Below are 19,924 nucleotides of genomic sequence, written 5' to 3'. Positions count from 1 at the left end.
TTAAAAGCTAAAACTCAACACTACACTCTCCACCCTAAGTGAACCAAATTTCATCAACTTACAACCCGATTTGATTCATTAAACCAAACCGTATGGGTCATAAGTTTACACCGTCGGATTCAGCTTTTATCCGAACAATAGGTAGAGAAGAACTATGGATTTGTATAATTTCAACATTTTTTTTTGTTTTTTTTTACGAAGGATATCATATTCAGCTCTCAAGTCTCAATAATGAGTCCTACACAACAATGATGTAAGAGCGCCAAGTTGTCATAACATGACAAATCTGCTTTAGTATGATACACCGCTTTACACTGGCCTACTCTTGCACATCACATCGAGTTCGTACACGAAGAGACACTCTTTACGTGTCCTTCGAATATTCTTCTTCATAAATTTGACGGCTTCTGCTGTCACGACTCACGAGATATCATCTCTTGGACGATCAATATGACACAATTACACATATCAATATATCATACAGAATATTATTTTTTATATATAAAGGCATATTCGAGGCTTAGAGCTCTAATATACATTCATTCACAACACAATCCATACCATATGATAAGAGCAAATTAAATACGCGCCTGCAAATATATATAGCAAGCAAACCCTAATATAAATTTCTAGATTTGTATCGAAGGTTACAACGGTATGGATTGCGTTGAGTTAGTAGTATATGCGAGGGTAGAGATAAACATGTCCTATATATCTAAGGACTCAACTTTTGATACTATTTTCTAGCTAGCCGTAATTGATATCAGCTTAGTCTGTTTTTAGGTTTTAATTTGTTCTATTTTAGCAATAATTTTTTCTTAGACACCAAAATTTGTCTTTCCTTTTCAGCTAATTAATCGGATATAATTTCAAGAACAATTTTATGAAATTACAGCATGATTCTTTTTATAGCTTAATTGGTAAAGTTTTTCAGAAGAATCTCCATTCAAGTTTTCCACGAATGATGTAGAAAAATAAAATATATTATCTTTAGAAATTCACTTGTACGTTGATAAATATCCACACTTTCAGTCCATATATACAATCACTCAAAACACCAAGAAAATTAAATTCTTCCCAAAAAAAAGAAAAAAAATCAATGGAGAGCGCAAAGTCGAGGAAGTCTCATATCATGATGATACCATACCCGCTTCAAGGCCACGTTATCCCTTTTGTCCACTTAGCCATCAAACTCGCTTCTCATGGCTTCACCATCACTTTCGTCAACACCGAGTCAGTCCACCACAACATCTCCACCGCTCACCAAGGTGACGAGGGGGACATCTTCTCCGCCGCCCGCAGCTCAGGACAGCTCGACATACGTTACACCACCGTGACCGATGGCTTCCCTTTGGGGTTTGACCGCTCACTTAATCATGACCAGTTTTTCGAAGGCATTCTCCACGTCTTCTCTGCCCACGTCGATGATCTCATCGCTAAACTCTCACGCCAGGATGATCATCCGGTGACTTGCTTGATCGCCGATACGTTTTATGTTTGGTCATCTATGATTTGCGACAAGCACAACCTTGTTAATGTCTCGTTTTGGACCGAACCTGCCTTGGTACTCAATCTTTATTACCACATGGATCTTCTCATATCCAACGGTCATTTCAAATGTCTTGGTAACACTCTTACTCAATCATGTCAATAATATATTACCTGATTTAGTAATAATATTAACAAGGCCATACAAAAATCTCTATTTCTTAAATTGTCACAAGTCTTTTATTTGTATCTTTGTTGAAGTCGGTGACTAGATAGCTGGTGATTTTTTTATATGGTCTTAGTAACATCATGTTCGTTTTGAATTTTATGGTAGAGAATCGTGAAGACGTGATTGATTACGTACCAGGGGTTAAAGCAATAGAACCAAAGGACTTGATGTCATATCTTCAAGTAAGCGACAAAGACGTAGACACAAATACAACCGTTTATCAAATATTATCCAAGGCCTTTAAAGACGTCAAGAGAGCCGATTACGTCTTATGCAACACCGTGCAAGAGCTCGAACCAGACTCTCTCTCGGCTCTACAAGCCAAACAACCGGTTTACGCCATCGGTCCGGTTTTCTCAACCGATTCGGTTGTCCCCACAAGCTTATGGGCAGAGTCAGACTGTACCGAATGGCTTAAAGGCCGACCAACCGGGTCCGTCCTTTACGTCTCGTTTGGTAGCTACGCACATGTTGGTAAAAAAGAGATCGTTGAAATAGCCCATGGGCTTTTGCTTAGTAGGATAAGTTTCATTTGGGTTTTACGTCCGGATATAGTCGGATCCGACGTACCGGATTTTCTCCCGGACGGGTTTGTAAACCAGACCCAAGATCGAGGTCTTGTGGTCCAATGGTGCTGCCAGATGGCAGTAATTTCAAACCCGGCCGTGGGTGGTTTTTTCACACATTGCGGTTGGAACTCAATTTTGGAAAGCGTTTGGTGCGGTTTGCCCTTGTTGTGTTATCCGCTATTGACTGATCAGTTCACTAATAGGAAGCTTGTGGTCGATGATTGGCGCATTGGGATCAACCTTTATGATGATAATAATAATAATAAGACTATCACAAGGGACCAAGTCTCGGGCAACATAAGGAGATTGATGGTAAAAGGTGAAACTTCAAGTGAGCTGAGAAACAACGTTGAAAAAGTTAAACGTCATCTCAAAGATGCGGTTACAACCGTTGGATCTTCTGAGACGAATTTTAAAATTTTTGTTGATAAGGTCCGAAGTAGTATATATACTAAATTGTGTAATCGTCATAAAGCTATCTAAACATATGTAAATCGAGATAAAGTTCACTTTTTTTTTGGTTATTACAACTCCATGAGTTTGCCCAGATGTCTGTTTTGGTTCGTCTTACTTCAAAGATTGCGTCTTTGGCGAAATCAGGTCGCATAGCAAGTGCACGTCAGGTGTTCGACGAAATGCCGGAAAGAGATACGGTAGCGTGGAACACTATGTTGACGAGCTATTCTCGTTTGGGTTTATATCAGGAAGCGATGTCTTTGTTCACCCAGTTGAGATTCTCTGACGCTAAGCCTGATGATTATTCGTTTACAGCAATCTTGAGCACTTGTGCGAGTCTAAGCGATGTTAGTTTCGGGAGAAAAGTTCAGTCTTTGGTTATTCGTTCTGGATACGGTGGTTCGTTGCCGGTTAATAATTCGCTTATTGACATGTATGGTAAGTGTTCTGATACTCTAAGCGCAAACAAAGTGTTTCGAGATATGGGGAATGATAGTAGAAATGAAGTAACTTGGTGCTCGCTTTTGTTTGCGTATATGAATGCTGAACAGTTTGAAGCTGCCTTTGATGTTTTTGTTGAAATGCCGAAAAGGGTGGCATTTGCTTGGAATATAATGATCTCAGGTCATTCCCAGTGTGGAAAGATCGATTCTTGTTTAAGGTTATTCAAAGAGATGATTGAGAAGAGTGAGTTTGAACCGGATTGTTATACGTTTAGTTCTCTGATGAATGCTTGTGGTGATTCATCTGACTTGGTTTGTGGACGGATGGTACATGCTGTTATGGTGAAGAACGGGTGGGATTGTGCGGTTGAGGCAAAAAACTCTGTTTTAAGTTTTTATGCGAAAGTAGGCTGTAGAGATGATGCCATGAGAGTGCTCGAGTCTGTTGAAGTCTTGACTCAGGTATCTTGGAACTCTGTTATTGACGTGTGTATGAAGATAGGAGAAACAGAGAAAGCTCTTGAGGTGTTTCATCTAGCTCCGGAGAGAAATATTGTTACTTGGACTACTATGATTGCAGGATATGGTAGGAATGGAGATGGAGAGCAAGCGTTGAGGTTTTTTGTTGAGATGATGAAGTCTGAGGTGGATTCTGATCATTTTGCTTATGGTGCAGTTCTTCACGCTTGTTCAGGTTTAGCCTGTTTAGGACATGGGAAAATGATCCATGGTTGTTTGATTCATCGAGGCTTTCAAGGTTATGCTTATGTTGGTAACGCCTTGGTTAATTTGTATGCCAAGTGTGGTGATATTAAGGAATCAAACCGCGCATTTGGGGATATAGCTGACAAAGATTTGGTATCTTGGAACACAATGCTTTTCGCGTTTGGTGTCCACGGGTTAGCAGATCAAGCTCTAAAGCTCTATGACAGCATGATAGCGTCAGGGATTAAACCAGACAAGGTAACGTTCATTGGATTGCTGACAACTTGCAGCCATTCAGGCCTTGTAGAGGAAGGTTGCTCAATTTTTGAATCTATGGTTAGAGATTATGGAATCCCTTTGGAAGTAGATCATGTAACATGTATGATAGATATGTTTGGGAGAGGTGGATATCTAGAAGAAGCAAAGGACTTGGCTACAACTTACAATTCACTTATCACTAAAGCTAGTAATAGTAGTTCATGGGAAGCTCTTTTGGGTGCTTGTTCTACACATTGGCACACAGAATTAGGCAGAGAAGTTAGCAAAGTTCTAAAGATAGCAGAACCAAGTGAAGAGATGAGTTTTGTTCTGTTATCCAACTTGTACTGCTCAAGTGGGCGGTGGAAGGAAGCAGAAGATGTAAGGAGAGAAATGGTTGAGCGAGGTATGAAGAAAACACCGGGATGTAGCTGGATCGAAGTAGGAAACCAGGTCTCAACTTTTCTAGTTGGTGACTCTACGCACCCTCGCTTGGAGGAGCTTTCTGAAACTTTAAACTCCATTCAAAGTGAAATGAGAAACCCAGAGACGTTTTGGAACTTGTGGATTTAGTGCTATAGACAATGAGAAATATGTAGAAAAAGCAAAAAAAAAATAACCATTCACACACATTATTGTATAAGTAATAAGCAAATGTCTACTTAGAAACTAGTTCATGTTGCTTAGGTCAAAATATCTTGACAAGGAAGTCTCATACTATTGAATCTAAGTTTCATATAGTTTTCCATGATGACTTAATCGGATTTGAGTTATGTTTACTCATATTGATAAGCTCTTTAGTGAATCATATTGGAATTTTGATAATGACTAGAAATAGAGTATAGAAGAAGCATCAATTTTTTTTTGGTTTCTAGTGTGAAAGGTCCACAAGAAGTGACAAAGAAAATCTTACAAAAGACAAGAAATATAGATTCAAACTAACATTGTTTTCTCTACAAATTACCCCTATTTTGTTGGTGTGACAATGATTCGTGTTGTTAAACAAGCGCAGCATGATCCGAATACAAAATAATTTACTTAACTCTTACCTACTAGTCAAAATTTAGATTGCATAGATTTGTACGAATTTGACTAGATCACGTGGGCTCGTTAGGATCGTACTGGACTTCCTATTAAATATTTTCCATCATTGTTCTCCAACTCTGTTTTCTTCTTGCGTCAGTGTGTTACTCCATTATCTTCTTTTCTATGGTGGAACTACAGAATCTAGAATCGAATCGGTGAATACGAGAACGTTAAAATAATTAACAGTAAGGAATAGTATTAACAAATTATGGACATCTACTGATATATGTAGCTAGCTAGTGTGGTCCAAAACTTTGTATTGTTAACTTTAGTGATTTGAACCATACGTAGATTTGGTAATATTATATGTACCAATTACATGCGTAGAAAAGGTAAGGAAAAGGAAAGGTGCATTCATTGAGAATTGTTATTTACCCTCAAGGCCTCGACTAATAAGTAATATGTAGTGTACTAGTATTATATATTGTTGACGTGATTACTCCGTTATTATGTATGGAGTATAGATGAATTAAGTTACGAACATAAATCTTATATATGATTTTTACCGTTGAACTGCGCGTCAATATTTTTTTATATTCTGATATCTAAGGTTTGGAACCAAATCCAAAACTAATTCATAATCAAATCTTCTTGTGAATCTTGTCTTTAGATATCTACAGTGCACAAAGAAGGACGGTCGGACGTACCTACGTATATCAGTACGAAGTCACGTTCCTAGTTTAAATTCATGTAAAGTTTTTTACGAACAGATGGAGAATGGAGTCTATGACTACGAATCTGATGATGTGTTTTATTCTGAAGCAGAGAAGTTTCTATCTTTAGAATACTAGACAGAGTCTATTTTTATCCTTATCTACCATGCATTGAAACAATATTTTTGTCTAACCCTGAACTTCAATTTAACAAAAGGAAACTTTAAAACTACAAAAGGCCATGATTTTTCCACGTTTTCATCTGTTTCCAGTAGTACTTCAGGCTCCGAATACTTTGTGTCCAATAATTCTCTTAGATTCAAGATGGAAAGTTTAGAAAAATAAACCTTAAAATACGATTTTGCAAAATAACTCTTGAATTATATGAAAAATGCAAAACAATGTACCTTTGAATATCTAATACCATTATTTTGGTTATAGATTTTAAACAAAATAAACATAACTGCTAATATCATTATCACCGCCGTTCCTGCCATAACCCCATTACCCCGACTACTTCACAATAATATATATGGTAACAATGGTGGTTGTGGTACGGTGGAGGCGACCATGATTATGATGACAAAGAAGAAGATGGTGTTGGTAGTGGTAATGATTTATTTTTCTTGTTATACATATATTGTCAACTTGTCATATAGTCAAAGGTTACATTGCGGAAACTGTTTATACTATTTTCATAGTTCAAGGGATATCTTGCAAAAGTTGATTAATTTAAGTTTTAATTTTGTCATTCAGGATCAACCGTCATTGATACATATAAAAGTGTTATAGCACCCATATACATATTTGTTTTATTTTCAGGACTACTGTCGTGCTCAAGTCTAGATTTGATCGTTTAATATACAATCTTCTTAAAACTAGCTAGTTAAGGTTATTATACTTATATATATCGTGATAGCAAAATAAAACGTAAAACATATTTAAAAGCTACCCAACAAAACAAACACACAATTCAATATTTTCTAACTTACGTATGCATAAGAAATATTCCATAAAAAGAAAACAAACAATTAAGAGTCGTCGCGGTCGCGGTTTTGGTCGCGCCAGCAGATTAACATGGCGATACAACGGCGAAGAATATAAAACTTGGCTCTTTGTTTCTTCACGACATGACTGCACTTTTGCCCAAAAGTCTTGCACGGGTCGCACGTGCCATTCTCTTCCGACGCCATTGATTGGTTTCTGAGAGTCCCGACTACGATAGTATGAGAAATTAAAGAAAAGAATAAATGCAAGGAACGGAAGAGTTTGATGGTTCTTATGAGCTTTAGTTTTGTCGAGGACAGACAAAGATGGACAGTTCAGTATATAGTAGTCTAGTGGAGTGGAGAGGAGGGGACAAGCTTTATCAAACACACACAAAAATATGTTTTTACTAAGTAATTGTCTATAGAAACCAACTTATGGTGGTCCAAATGGTTTAAGGATTCACTATAGAATCTAGAGATCGATCTTGAGTTTTTTCAATGTGATTTTAATAATAATTGACCATTCTAAACTCTATAAATAACAAAAAAAGGCTTTTCACATTATTTAAAAATAATAATTTTTCTAACTAACCATTCGTGAAGATGAAGAATATTGACTACAATTATAAAATCATTTTGAAAATAGATATTCAAAAAAAAAAAAAAAAACTAATTGAAAGAAAGATTTAGTCTCTGGAAAATAATGGATTAGAGTGACTAACTAAAAAATTATGTGATATATATCAGTATTTTGAGACTAAAATGTTACCGTTAATGTAAAAGCAAAACCGAGAATTTAGTTTTTGCCCAAAATAACTCATCAGAAACGAAAAGAAGAAAACTCATCAAGTATATTTAATTACTGTATTAGACGACCTAGAAAAAAAAGAAAAAATACTATACAAAAACCAGGTATCACTCTGAAGAAAAACAAAACACTATAATACTGTTGAAAAAGAAGATGCACACAGCACACTGTTACGCTATGGTATGTTATGTTATGTCGTAAGGGAAAGAAACAAAACATGGTGATGCACAGTTAATATAAATTTAGATTTTATTTTATTTTGGTCGATCTCTGTTACATTTAAATGATTCAATATCGATCGAGCTACGTAATGGTAAGGCGATTGCCGCATTGGCATGCACCTGAAGGTGAGTGGTCATCCGTGTAAGCCGAGCCCCACTTCTGTAAGAAGTGTCGTCTTCATTGCAATTTATTAGCTTCGTACGATACTACCTTTTACACGCTTTAGAGAAGTTTTTTACCCATCAAATTTGAATTGTACCTTTAAATAGTGGGAAAAAAGGAAGACTCTTAAATCTTGAAAATGTTAAAAGATAAATAAATGTTTAACAAAGAAAAAACAAGAGAAATATCCTAAAATAGCACTAAAACAAGTTTTTTTCCAAACTTAGCATACATTCCATAAATTTCCAAAATAGCTAGGAGTGGGCATTTCGGTTTAAGTTCGGGTTCGGTTCGGTTTGGTTTATTCGGTTTTGGTAAAACTCTAACCAAACTCAGCCGAAGTTAGTTTGGTTTGGTTTGTGTTCGGGTCGGTTTATGTTTGGTTCGGTTCGGTTCGGTTTGGTTTTAGTATGGTTCGGTTTAATTCGGTTTAAAAATCAATTAATGTAACAAAATGAAATTGATTATGGTTTTATAATAGTTAATTAATCAAATAAATTAGAAAATTAAAATTAAATACCTAACATTAACCATAATTAAATCTATATTTATATTTAGTTAATTTATTAGAAATTTAAAATAAAGTAAAATAAAAACTAAATGCAAACGTTCGTAGGTAAAATCACATATTTATATTTTTAATAGTATTATTAATTAATTTAAAAAATAGATTGGGTTATTAGTTCGGTTCGGTTTCAAACCGAACCGAACCGAACCATTTGGATTGGGAAGAAACATAACCGAATGGTTGGAGTGTAGGATTGGGTTTGGTTTGGGTCGGTTTGGGTTCGGTTGGTTTGGTTTGGTTCGGTTCGGTTCGGTTTAAATGCCCACTCCTAAAAATAGCACTATTTAATATATTAAAGTATTTAAAATTAATGTTAAATTTTTTATTTTTTTTTTAAGTTTGGGTTCTCAATTTTACATTTAGGGTATAGTTTTGAGTGGTAGGATTTAGTATTTTGAATTTAGGATTTAATTTTGAAAGATTAATTAGTGTTATTTTTGAAATTTTAGTAATGTTGTGCTAAGTTTGGAAAAAAACTTAATTTTGTGCTATTTTTGAGAATCTCCCAAAAACAAGTCAATATTTAAATGTTTTTAATAGATTTAATATGCTTGATTACACTAACCATGATTCATTATGGGATTTAGAAACCAAAATTCGATTCCTAGCTATTTCGATTTAATCATGGTTAAGTCATTATAAACGTTTTAGAGGACATGATAATCTTGTTTTTCACAGTTTAGACGTGTGTGAACTTTGGTATAAGATCTTCTGATTATTGTGACAAAAAAAAAAAAAATCTTCTGATTATTATATATAAAAATATATAAATATGTCAATCTATTCAAGAAGATGGTATCAAAACCATTGCGTATACTGTTGAGTGTTGTTGATTCAACATGTTATTCAATTTGTAGAGTGATTATATCATTTAATATTGTATCTTGTTTTACAGAGAACAATATTTTGAAACCAAAGATAGTTCCAAAAGAAAAAGATTTTTTAAAAGACTTTTCAGGAGAACCCCACAATATCACTAAAGAAATCTATAGAAACAGTTTAGGATTTGTTTATCTCTATTTGTTAGTATTAGAAAAAGAAAAATAGCGGTGGATACTATGTAGGACAGTGTATGTTACATATACACATGGACTAAGGAAGGATATATCGTGTACACGTGGTTTCTGAACCAACCAAAGAATTATTTCCGACACTCAAATACACTTTGAGACACAAAATAAGACGATAAAAAGATCACGGTTGGTCCATATATACAACAAACGCCTTACACAAGAAGTGGTAACTACTAGCTAATAGATGATAAGTTTTATAATGCTAGCTCCAAAATTTAGCATTTCCCTTAAGATACTAGCTAGAGACTTTCAATCATATATGGCTTAGTTTTTAGGGTGTTCACAGAATGCTATTGTGAATCAGTAGGTTTGGTCAGACTGTGTTAAGAAAGACTTTTTGGTTGTTGAACCTGCACACAAATTGCAGATAAATTGTTCCAACAGTTACTTGTATGCCCTGCTCTCAAGTCTCAGCCAACCTTTATTTTGAGTTGCATTCATGAAAGTCTGATTAAAAGAACTAAAACAGATATAGACAATTACACAGCAAATTATGGAAATGTGGTAATTTCTCTTTTTCCTTGCCCCCAAAAAACCAAAAAAGTTTACAAAACTTTTATCCAAGACAACACTATCCCTCAGCATATCAACAAAACAAAATATATTTTTTGTATACACATGATTATTAATAGAAGATGCCAAATATCTCCATGAGCTAGATAAGCAAATCAGAATAAGCATGGAGTCCATGACTGCTCATGTTCTGTTTAAGCCTGTACAATGCCCGGCTCTCTAGCTGTCTTACCCTCTCCTTCGACAGTCCGTAAATCTCTCCTATTTCCGACAATGACCTCTGTTTCCCTCCATCAATCCCAAATCTCAGCTTAATGATCCTTCTCTCCTTCGGACTTAGTACATTGAGGAGATTCCTTACATGGTTCCTCATCAACTGCTTTCCCACGCTAATCGTCGGTGTCTCAATCCCACTGTCTGGTGTTACTTCCTGTTAGGAATAAAAGGTTATAACCATGTTTTGTTCGGTCAAAATAATATATTGAAAAAGGGTTTACCTGAAAAGTGGTGTCTTGATCAGCCCAAATTGGTTGTTGCATTGAAAGAGGTGTTCTTGTATTGTACAAGAGTTTATCAAGTTTCTCTTTTGAAACCCCAACGTGGCCTGCAAGTTGCTCTTTACTTGGACGGTAGTTTCCTTCCTGCACGCATGTTTTTCTGGCTTCGGATACTTTTCCCAGTAGCATGTATACGTTCTCCTGTATTAACATGAGTAGATTTCACCAATTCATGCTTTAGAAGTTTATCCTTTACTGTCTAGTAGATAATGCCATTGAAAAATTTGTAGTTACCGGCAAACGGATTGTCCTGGAGTTTTGAAATATAGACTTTCTTATGGATTGCCGAATCCACCAGTAGGCGTAAGTAGCGAATCTGCATCCGGATTGCGGTTTGAACTTCTCTACACTCTTCATTAGCCCCATACTTCCTTCCTAAGAACCATTAGATGAGCACAAAAAGAAGCATCGTAAGAAATGTGACTTCAAGTTAGATCACTCTAACACACACTGGAAATATCGAAGAACTCGAGATACTACAACTTCACTGTGATCAGAGATACTGAAGGGGCCAGAAAAATGGGTTCGTTTGAAGCTAACCTGCAATAAGTCCTGAAAGTTGAGTCCACGATTCTGATATTGTTTTGCTATATGGACAACCAGTCGAAGGTTTGCTGTAATCAGCTTTTCTCGGCTGCTTCTACCACGGTGGATTTCAGATTTCAAGACAGGGGAACTTAGCCCCATAGCTTCAGCCCACTCACCTATTGTTGGTTCACAGCCGTTTTGAGATTCAAGTTTAGTCTTTACCTTCTCCAACTTTAACAAATGCTGATATATCAGATACCAAAGTTAGCATCAGGGAAAGTTTCCAAGGAAGTTCAACAAGATGCAAGTCCAAGGACACAAGAGTAGGGGGAAGCATGAACCTGTATATGTGATATCAGCTCAGCTTCCTCTTTAGCAGTCAGAAGTTGTTTAGTCTCAGGTCCCCACAAGAAGAGCTGAAGCGCATCATCAGAATCAACCCCTTGTCTATACTTTTTCTTGGCATTAAGTTTCTGAGGAACATAACCCTCGTCATCCACATCATTTGATTTCGGAGCCTTTCTGTTCTTTGCTCGTCTCTCTAGCAGCCGCTTCGACCTTACTATGGTTCCCTTTTCCGGTAAGGACATGGAGGAGCTAAAACAAAACATCCAGAAAACACAAATATTTTCACATTATAGCCCCTTAAGTAGCAGAGAAGCAGAGTGATGAGATAGACAAAACAAGGTTTTAAAAAGCAACCTAGTGGAGAGAGAATCGCCAGTGTTGTCAGATTGATTTGCTTCAGTGTCGTCAGCTAACAATGCAGCTTGTTTTGAAGCTGATAAAGCCTTCTGAGCTAGTGCAACCACATCACAAAGCTCTGCATCAGGTAAGGGAGATACAACTGCAGGCAATTGCTTTTCAGCTGTTGTTATAGGAGATATCAATCTGCAAACAAACAAAGATTACACATCATTCACAAAACTCATGAAATTCAAAACTGGTGTGTTAAAAGAAGAGGAGAGAGACATTACAAATTCCATAAACCAGCAGATTGAATGAGTTGCTGTTCAAATTTCTCATCTTCACGAGATGAAACCAATTCATCAAACTGTCTCCTCTCCAGAGTCAACTATAAAAATTTCCCAAGGAAAACAAAAAAACATTCAGAGGCGGAAACATAAACACAAGAGAGTAAGAAAAGTTTAGGACTTTGTGCTCTTAAACTCACCTGGGATGTTCTGTCTTCTCTAAAGGCATGTGAGAGAGGTCTAGACTCTTCCCGTGGCTCCTGTGAGAGAACCGACGCAGGAAAATGTCGAGATAAAGAATTGAGATGACGTGAGTTAACTACAGGAGTTGCTGTTTGCTCATGAAGCATCACTACTGGCAATATAACACCAACAAAGAAAGAAAGACAAAACATAATAAGCAAGATCAGAAAATGTATGTATATATAAAAATCCGAACTTGAAAACCACAAGGACAAGGGCACAGATAGATTATCCAGACAAATTAGAGTAACCAGCAGAGAGACAAATCCATTAGAAAAAAAACTAGAAAAAGGAACAGTACCAGAGGAAGGAGAAGAGTAGTTCTTGAGATGGGTCTTTGTCTGAAACGGAGGAGATGAAGAAGAAACCAAGTTCCTCGTAGCTTCCATTTTCACAGAATCACCAAAAAAGACTCTAATTTTGCTTCCACGAATGGCTAAAGAAGACGAATAAGAACATGAGGCTACTCTACAGAGCCCCCCATGACGAACAGATAAGGCGACAGACACACTCCCAATCTTTTTTTTTTTTGTTAATAAAAATTAAAACTTGTTGCTGCCATGGAAGTCAGATTTTTTTGTTATCTTCTTTTCCCAACTTAGAAAATCAGAATGGGCTTATTATTGGACTTAAACCCAAAAAAAAGCCCAAAGATACGAAATTAAATAAAAAAATTAAATAGTCATAATAAGGTCTATTACATAGTACAAGACTACAAGAGTCATGATGACCTCTTTGACAATAGTACCATAATACCAAAGCTAGTAGTCGTCGCAAGTCTGCTAAACAAGTAGAGAGAATTACAAATATCTGATTGAACCAATAGGCTTTCCTACATCAAACAAGTAACGAGGCCATTCTGATTCTGAGGTATTATTGGGTGCAGCAGCAAGCTGATTAGGCTCTACATAGAGATTATTGTAACCAGCCGAAGCGGAATATTTAAGACATCTGATGAAATTCATTTCACCTTCGATGTTATCTGAGATGATAATCAGATCAGATTCTGTAGGATAACTTAGAGGAGTGTCTATTTCCCATAAAATAGTGTCATGTATCATCCTAATTGATCTCGCTTCCTTAGCTCCTGATAACATATATACGTATTATTACAAGAGAAAAAGAGTACGTTAATAAAGAAGGGTAAACAATAGTAGTATATTAATTTCACCTCCGGGAAGAAAGTAGATTTTGGACTTGCAATACTCATCCAACAACTCATCCGATAACGTTACGTTCTCAGCATAAGCCCATATTGACATCTCACCATCATAACCTTTTTCCACAAGAACCGATTTGACTTTCTGATATATCGATTGTGGATCAAGATCATTAGGGAATGGTGAATCCTCCACGTCCCAGAAGACAGCTGTCTTACGCCCATAGACTTTTTTGATTGGCTCTGCAATATATATAAAAAGATGAGTATTGAGGCTACAATAGAATAAAGATGCACAGATCGATTATGGGTAAAACAAAACAAAACAAAATTCTTATTGATCAAAAAAGAGAAAGGGTACTTTACTGGAGAAATCTTCCATGTTGGTCGAGACCTTTTTCTCTCTTCTAGAGGAGGATGAACAAGTTGCACAAAGGATCTAGAAAAATCCACGAGTTTATTATTATGAAGGGAGATATTGTTATATATATATATATATATATATATATATTTCCTTATTATATAGATATGGAAATAATTAATTTATCTTCTCATTTTGTAAATTATTCTATCTATGTTAAGTTGTTAACATATGTAACGCAAAGCTGATTTATTAAAGTCAATGTAATATTTATTTCTAAACACTAATGTGTTATTCTCTCGTCAATCTTCAAAATAACCGAATGGTTGGTAAAATCCCATATACAAACTAACCATAACCAAATCAAACCGAACCAATAGGTCATAGACTATACAGTATATGGTTTTCATCTCTATATAGTGATTTGTTGCTTTGCCATTTTTATAACGCTTATCAATTGTTTGGCCAAACCAGTTAAAAAGAATATAATTTACAATAAGTGTCGTCATGAAATCCAAAAAAAATCCTCTTTGTCATGCTCCTCCAATATAGTTACCTATTTCTATGTTTGGTAAATAAGTTATAAGAAACCACTCATTTTTATTAATTTGCTAGAAATCTGGACCTCCTTCCATGACTCTTACGATGACCCTTCTCAACTCTCTCTTTTCACACAAGTCTCTCATTTTTCAAAACTTTTGATCTCAACGTCATCATTTCAAAATTTCCTCACAAAAATCTGCAACAAGCTCGTTAGAGTTTTTCTTTAAAAGTCTTCATCTCCATTCTTCGAGAAAACTAATTGGTTTTCTCTTTGTGTCCATTGACGTTTGCTTCTCAAGACATGATAGAAATACACAAGGCATCCCTACGAATATTTCGATTGGTAGCTTTCAATGTTTCTACTATTCCATTTTTTGCTCAGAAAATTCAAATATTTCAGTTTGGGAGGTTCTAATTCTATATCAAGAGTCAAGACTTTGATTAAGAACAATGAGAGTTAGGGTTGATGTTTGTCGGACACAACACATCTTATTGTTCTTTGTTTTTTTGTTGAGTTTTATATCTTTTGCATTATGCCTGGATGGAGATGATTATAGCAAGACAGGGAACCCTAAAGTTCTTGTTTCCGTTACAAACCTTATATATAGTCGACTTCAGAATCTAAAGAACGTCTTAAAGGCTGACGTTGATCGAGATTTAGGATATTGCATCAAAAATTTGTAAGTATTTTCATAAAATCGGCCAATGAGTTATATTCCCATGTTTTAGCCAATACATATACTTTGTATGTTTTTCTTACAATTAATCTGTTGACAATTCAGGAAGAACGATTGGAATGAAGCATTTAACTTTGATAAAAATCTTGACTTCTTAAGCAATTGTGTCAAAAGAACTGATGGTAAAAACAGAATAAATGGTTATTTTTAGAAATCATTTATCTAGTCAAACTCTTGAACATTGAGATATCATGTTCATAACATGCAGGTGACCTCACAATTAGACTATGTACAGCTGCTGAGATAAAGTTCTACTTCAATAGTTTTGTTAGAAGAGATGAAGCAACAACGGTTCATGTAAGGCCTAACATCAACTGCAATTTAGCTAAATGGGTTTCTGGATGTGAGCCAGGATGGAGTTGCAATGCGGATGACGATAAAAAATTTGATCTCAACAATGGAAAAGTTCTTCCCTCTAGAACTCGTAAATGTCAACCCTGTTGTGAGGGTTTCTTTTGTCCACAAGGTCTTGCTTGCATGATACGTAAGAAGACCCACATACATACCTATTATATCATTTTGAGTACCAACAACTTCAACCTAACATATTCATTGTTGTGTTGTTCTCTGACTTATGTAACCAAAGCGTGTCCATTAGGCGCATATTGCCCGCTTGCCAAGCTTAATAAAACAACGGGAATTTGCGAGCCGTAAGTTGTTAGATTAATTTACTAATGAAAAATGATATTAGTCATTAGTGGATGATTAAATGAAGAATTCTATATTGCAGATATAATTACCAGATTCCTCCGGGAAAAGTGAACCATACATGTGGTTCAGCAGATAGTTGGGTTGATGCCGAGAGTAGTGGTGATATGTTTTGTTCTCCAGGTTCATATTGCCCAACAACCATTCGAAAGGTCACTTGTAGTAGTGGGTATTGATTCTTTTATCTCACAACTATTTTCTTACTTTTTAATAATTGTGTCATATGTGAAATAATCATCATTTTTGTTACATGAAGGGTGCAATGTGATGGTTAAAAATAAACATATATTTCCCTTTTTGGTCAACTGATGATTCGTTTATTATATACATAGTTAATGAGTTGATAAAATGTGTTTATGTATTACTCAGGCATTACTGCAGGCAAGGTTCTACTTCACAAAAACGTAAGTTTCTAAACCCAAGAAAAATGTATTGTTTTATCATATATATGATCTTTTAAAATAGTTTGAACATTAATTCTCTTTTTGGTTACCGTTTTAGCATGTTTCAAGCTCGCAACATGTAATCCGAATACTGCAAACCAAAATATTCATGCCTATGGAGCTATCTTAATTGTAAGTTGCTACAGAAGACATTTTTGCTTTAAAATTTGTTGGAAGTTATATTTTCGTTATTGTGTGTGTAGGCATCACTAAGTCTTGTGATGATCATGGTTTATAACTGTTCTGATCAAGTTCTTGCCACTCGAGAGAAAAGGCAAGCAAAATCAAGAGAAGCTGCAGCAAGACACGCAAAAGAAACAACACAAGCTCGAGAAAGGTGGAAAACTGCAAAAGATGTTGCCAAGAACCAAAAGTTGGGATTGTCTGCACAACTATCTCAGACATTTTCTCGCATGAAGTCTGCTAGGAAGGATGCCGCACCAGCTAAAGCTTCTGGAAAGTCAAAAGACAAGAAAAAAGAAGCAAGTAATTTAACCAAGATGATGAAATCAATGGAGGAGAACTCGAGTAACAACGAAGGGTTTAACGTAGGAACTGGTAGTAAGCATGGGAAGAAGCCACAAGCTCCAAAGGGTAAACAACTACATACTCAAAGCCAGATTTTTAAGTATGCATATGGTCAGATTGAGAAGGAGAAAGCTATGGAGCAAAACAATAAAAACTTGACATTCTCTGGAGTCATTTCGATGGCCACTGACACTGATATGAGGACTAGACCTGTTATAGAAGTTGCGTTTAAAGACTTAACTCTTACATTGAAGGGTAAACATAAGCATATATTGAGATCTGTTACGGGAAAGATCATGCCCGGTCGTGTCTCTGCCGTCATGGGTCCATCAGGAGCTGGGAAAACTACATTTCTTTCTGCCTTGGCAGGAAAAACAACTGGATGTACGAGGACTGGTCTTATCCTCATAAATGGTAAAAATGAATCCATAAACTCATACAAGAAGATAACTGGATTTGTTCCACAAGATGATGTTGTGCATGGGAATCTTACCGTCGAGGAGAACCTTCGGTTTAGCGCAAGATGCAGGTAAACCATGGTAAACTTATTTTCATAACTTAGAGGGGATATATACAAAGATTCCAAGTCTTCAAAAAATTTGGTTAAATTATTATTATTACCCTAGTCCATATATAGTGTTTATACTAAAAATATGTTGCATATTGTATATTTTATTTACATGCAGATTAAGTGCTTATATGTCAAAAGCAGACAAAGTGTTGATCATTGAAAGAGTAATTGAAAGCTTAGGACTACAACATGTAAGAGACTCGTTGGTTGGTACGGTAGAGAAAAGAGGAATCTCTGGAGGACAGAGGAAACGAGTGAACGTTGGTGTTGAAATGGTCATGGAACCTTCTCTACTGATATTAGATGAACCCACTACAGGTTTAGATAGTGCATCATCACAGTTACTTCTTAGAGCACTTCGACGTGAAGCACTTGAAGGAGTTAACATATGTATGGTCGTGCATCAACCCAGGTACATTATCTCCACAATGAATTAGTTATGAAAAGAATAGAGTAATTTTAATTTGTGATCTAACAATGTAAACTCAAATAATGCATATGTTTTTCTTCTCTCATCAGTTATACGATGTACAAAATGTTCGATGATATGATAATACTAGCAAAAGGTGGTCTTACCGTGTACCATGGATCTGTCAAAAAAATCGAAGAATATTTTGCTGACATTGGGATCACCGTACCTGATCGTGTCAATCCTCCTGATCATTATATAGATATTCTTGAAGGCATAGTGAAACCAGATGGTGATATAACAGTAGAGCAGCTTCCTGTGAGATGGATGTTACACAATGGTTACCCTGTGCCTCATGATATGTTGAAGCTTTGTGATGGACTCCCTTCATCATCATCTGGATCAGCTCAAGATGAATCCTCTCATAATTCTTTTAGTAATGATCTATGGCAAGATGTGAAAACTAATGTGGAGATCACGAAAGATCAGTTGCAACAAAATTACTCGAACTCTCATGACAATTCTGATCGAGTAACTCCTACAGTAGGTCGACAATATAGATATTTTGTTGGAAGGTATGACTTTTCTAGATTTGATGGAATGAAATTTTGGGGTTGCTAGTTTTCATATGTGTACACTAAAACTTTAGTCTATTTTTATTTCAGGGTTGGCAAACAAAGACTTAGAGAAGCAAGACTACAAGCGTTAGATTTCTTAATATTATTAGTTGCAGGAGCTTGTTTAGGAACTCTTGCTAAAGTGAACGACGAGACCATTGATACACTTGGCTACACATATACGATTATAGCCGTCTGTAAGTTTTTTTACGTACACAAATATTGACTTATATATTCATGAGAGTCCGCAACTTTTGGACTGTTAACTAATTAATCTTTTTTTTTTTTTATGTCTTTCTTTCTGTAGCTCTTTTGTGTAAGATCTCAGCGTTGAGATCTTTCTCTGTGGATAAAATACAATATTGGAGAGAAAGTGCCGCTGGAATCAGCAGTTTGGCACATTTTATGGCTAAAGACACAATGGATCATTTGAACACATTTTTGAAACCTTTAGTGTACTTGTCCATGTTCTACTTCTTCAACAACCCGAGATCTAGTTTCGAAGACAACTACATTGTTCTAGTCTGCTTGGTCTACTGCGTTACGGGCATGGCTTATGTATTTGCCATATTGTATAGTGCTAGTGCAGCCCAACTGGTTTGTATCCACTTTCTCATAATCCATATATAATTAGCTACCAAAAACTTTGACTAACAATATGATACATTTTGTGGTTATTGTTCTTGCAGTTGTCCGTGTTAGTACCCGTTGTAATGACTCTCATCGCGAATCAAGATAAAGAAAGCATGGTTCTTAAGTATCTCGGAAGCTTTTGCTACCCCAAATGGACTCTTGAAGCTTTTGTGCTTTCAAACGCTCAAAGGTAGATAAATTTTTATATTTTTCTTCTATCACATTATAATATATGTTAACAAAAAAAATTGATTTTGGATATTTTTGTTGGTTTAGGTACTCTGGAATATGGGTGGTGACGCGATGCAGCTCACTGTCACAAAACGGATATGATCTTAGTGATTGGATATTATGTCTCATTGTTCTCATTCTCATGGGACTAATTTGCCGATTCATAGCTTATTTCTGCATGGTTACATTCCAGAAAAAATAAATCTGAAAAAAAAAAAGAAAGAGAAGCGTACATTTTTTTTTGTAGATACAAAATCTTGTAACAAAGTTGTATTTTTGATACATTATTATAATTGAGTATCATAAAGTAGACTTTTAGAAATTCACAATTTCCAATTTCTGAATTTACAAGTTCTACCGTACTTTACTTCGGTTTATCTCAATCTCGATCGATCCGATCCGGTTTGAACCCAAAGAGTTGATTTAATATTTCGGTTCTTGGTTTCTCTTCGAATGTTAG

The 19,924-nt window shown here is 35.8% G+C and overlaps 5 protein-coding genes and 1 pseudogene across 6 annotated transcripts; 3 read left to right on the top strand and 3 right to left on the bottom strand.

Moving 5' to 3' along the window:
• Nucleotides 1-482: 482 nt before the first annotated feature.
• Nucleotides 483-2,833, top strand: LOC104785823 (UDP-glycosyltransferase 86A1). The gene is made up of 2 exons (XM_010511107.3): nt 483-1,625; nt 1,823-2,833. Exons 1-2 carry the CDS (start codon nt 1,100-1,102, stop codon nt 2,767-2,769), a joined length of 1,473 nt encoding a protein of 490 aa, XP_010509409.1. The 5' UTR covers nt 483-1,099; the 3' UTR covers nt 2,770-2,833.
• Nucleotide 2,834: 1 nt separating this feature from the next.
• On the top strand, nt 2,835-4,820 carry LOC104788943 (pentatricopeptide repeat-containing protein At2g36980, mitochondrial). The gene has a single exon (XM_019245216.2). The coding sequence runs from the start codon at nt 2,835-2,837 to the stop codon at nt 4,719-4,721; it is 1,887 nt and encodes a 628-aa protein (XP_019100761.2). The 3' UTR covers nt 4,722-4,820.
• Nucleotides 4,821-6,811: 1,991 nt separating this feature from the next.
• LOC109133018 (small polypeptide DEVIL 16 pseudogene) lies at nt 6,812-7,080 on the bottom strand (annotated as a pseudogene).
• Nucleotides 7,081-10,200: 3,120 nt separating this feature from the next.
• LOC104785822 (RNA polymerase sigma factor sigF, chloroplastic) lies at nt 10,201-13,095 on the bottom strand. Of its 2 annotated transcripts, none has more exons than XM_010511106.3 (9): nt 12,826-13,095; nt 12,482-12,636; nt 12,285-12,382; nt 12,010-12,198; nt 11,649-11,904; nt 11,320-11,550; nt 11,014-11,154; nt 10,720-10,920; nt 10,201-10,652 (listed from the first exon to the last, which is right to left on the bottom strand). In XM_010511106.3, the coding sequence occupies exons 1-9, from the start codon at nt 12,911-12,913 to the stop codon at nt 10,365-10,367; spliced, it is 1,647 nt and encodes a 548-aa protein (XP_010509408.1). In that variant the 5' UTR covers nt 12,914-13,095; the 3' UTR covers nt 10,201-10,364. The 2 variants fall into 2 exon arrangements, with proteins under 2 accessions (XP_010509408.1, XP_019101279.1); XM_019245734.2 differs by having other exon boundaries at nt 12,482-12,633; nt 12,826-13,093.
• A 90-nt stretch (nt 13,096-13,185) lies between these two features.
• Nucleotides 13,186-14,140, bottom strand: LOC147943305 (uncharacterized). Its single transcript, XM_087512829.1, has 3 exons — nt 14,050-14,140; nt 13,696-13,926; nt 13,186-13,611 (listed from the first exon to the last, which is right to left on the bottom strand). Exons 1-3 carry the CDS (start codon nt 14,063-14,065, stop codon nt 13,325-13,327), a joined length of 534 nt encoding a protein of 177 aa, XP_087368955.1. The 5' UTR covers nt 14,066-14,140; the 3' UTR covers nt 13,186-13,324.
• Nucleotides 14,141-14,665: 525 nt separating this feature from the next.
• On the top strand, nt 14,666-19,786 carry LOC104785820 (putative white-brown complex homolog protein 30). Its single transcript, XM_087513203.1, has 14 exons — nt 14,666-15,267; nt 15,370-15,446; nt 15,533-15,808; nt 15,911-15,974; nt 16,055-16,201; nt 16,402-16,436; nt 16,534-16,607; nt 16,679-17,532; nt 17,690-17,986; nt 18,094-18,558; nt 18,649-18,797; nt 18,908-19,197; nt 19,290-19,423; nt 19,510-19,786. Exons 1-14 carry the CDS (start codon nt 15,038-15,040, stop codon nt 19,664-19,666), a joined length of 3,249 nt encoding a protein of 1,082 aa, XP_087369329.1. The 5' UTR covers nt 14,666-15,037; the 3' UTR covers nt 19,667-19,786.
• The last annotated feature ends 138 nt before the right edge of the window (nt 19,787-19,924 follow it).

This window comes from Camelina sativa, chromosome 5 (genome assembly GCF_030686135.1).
Source record: "Camelina sativa cultivar CO46 ecotype springtype chromosome 5, ASM3068613v1".
Classification (NCBI taxonomy): Eukaryota; Viridiplantae; Streptophyta; class Magnoliopsida; order Brassicales; family Brassicaceae; genus Camelina; species Camelina sativa.
The sequence above is the reverse complement of the archived record's forward strand: the minus strand, read 5'-3'. Positions and strand labels throughout refer to the sequence as shown.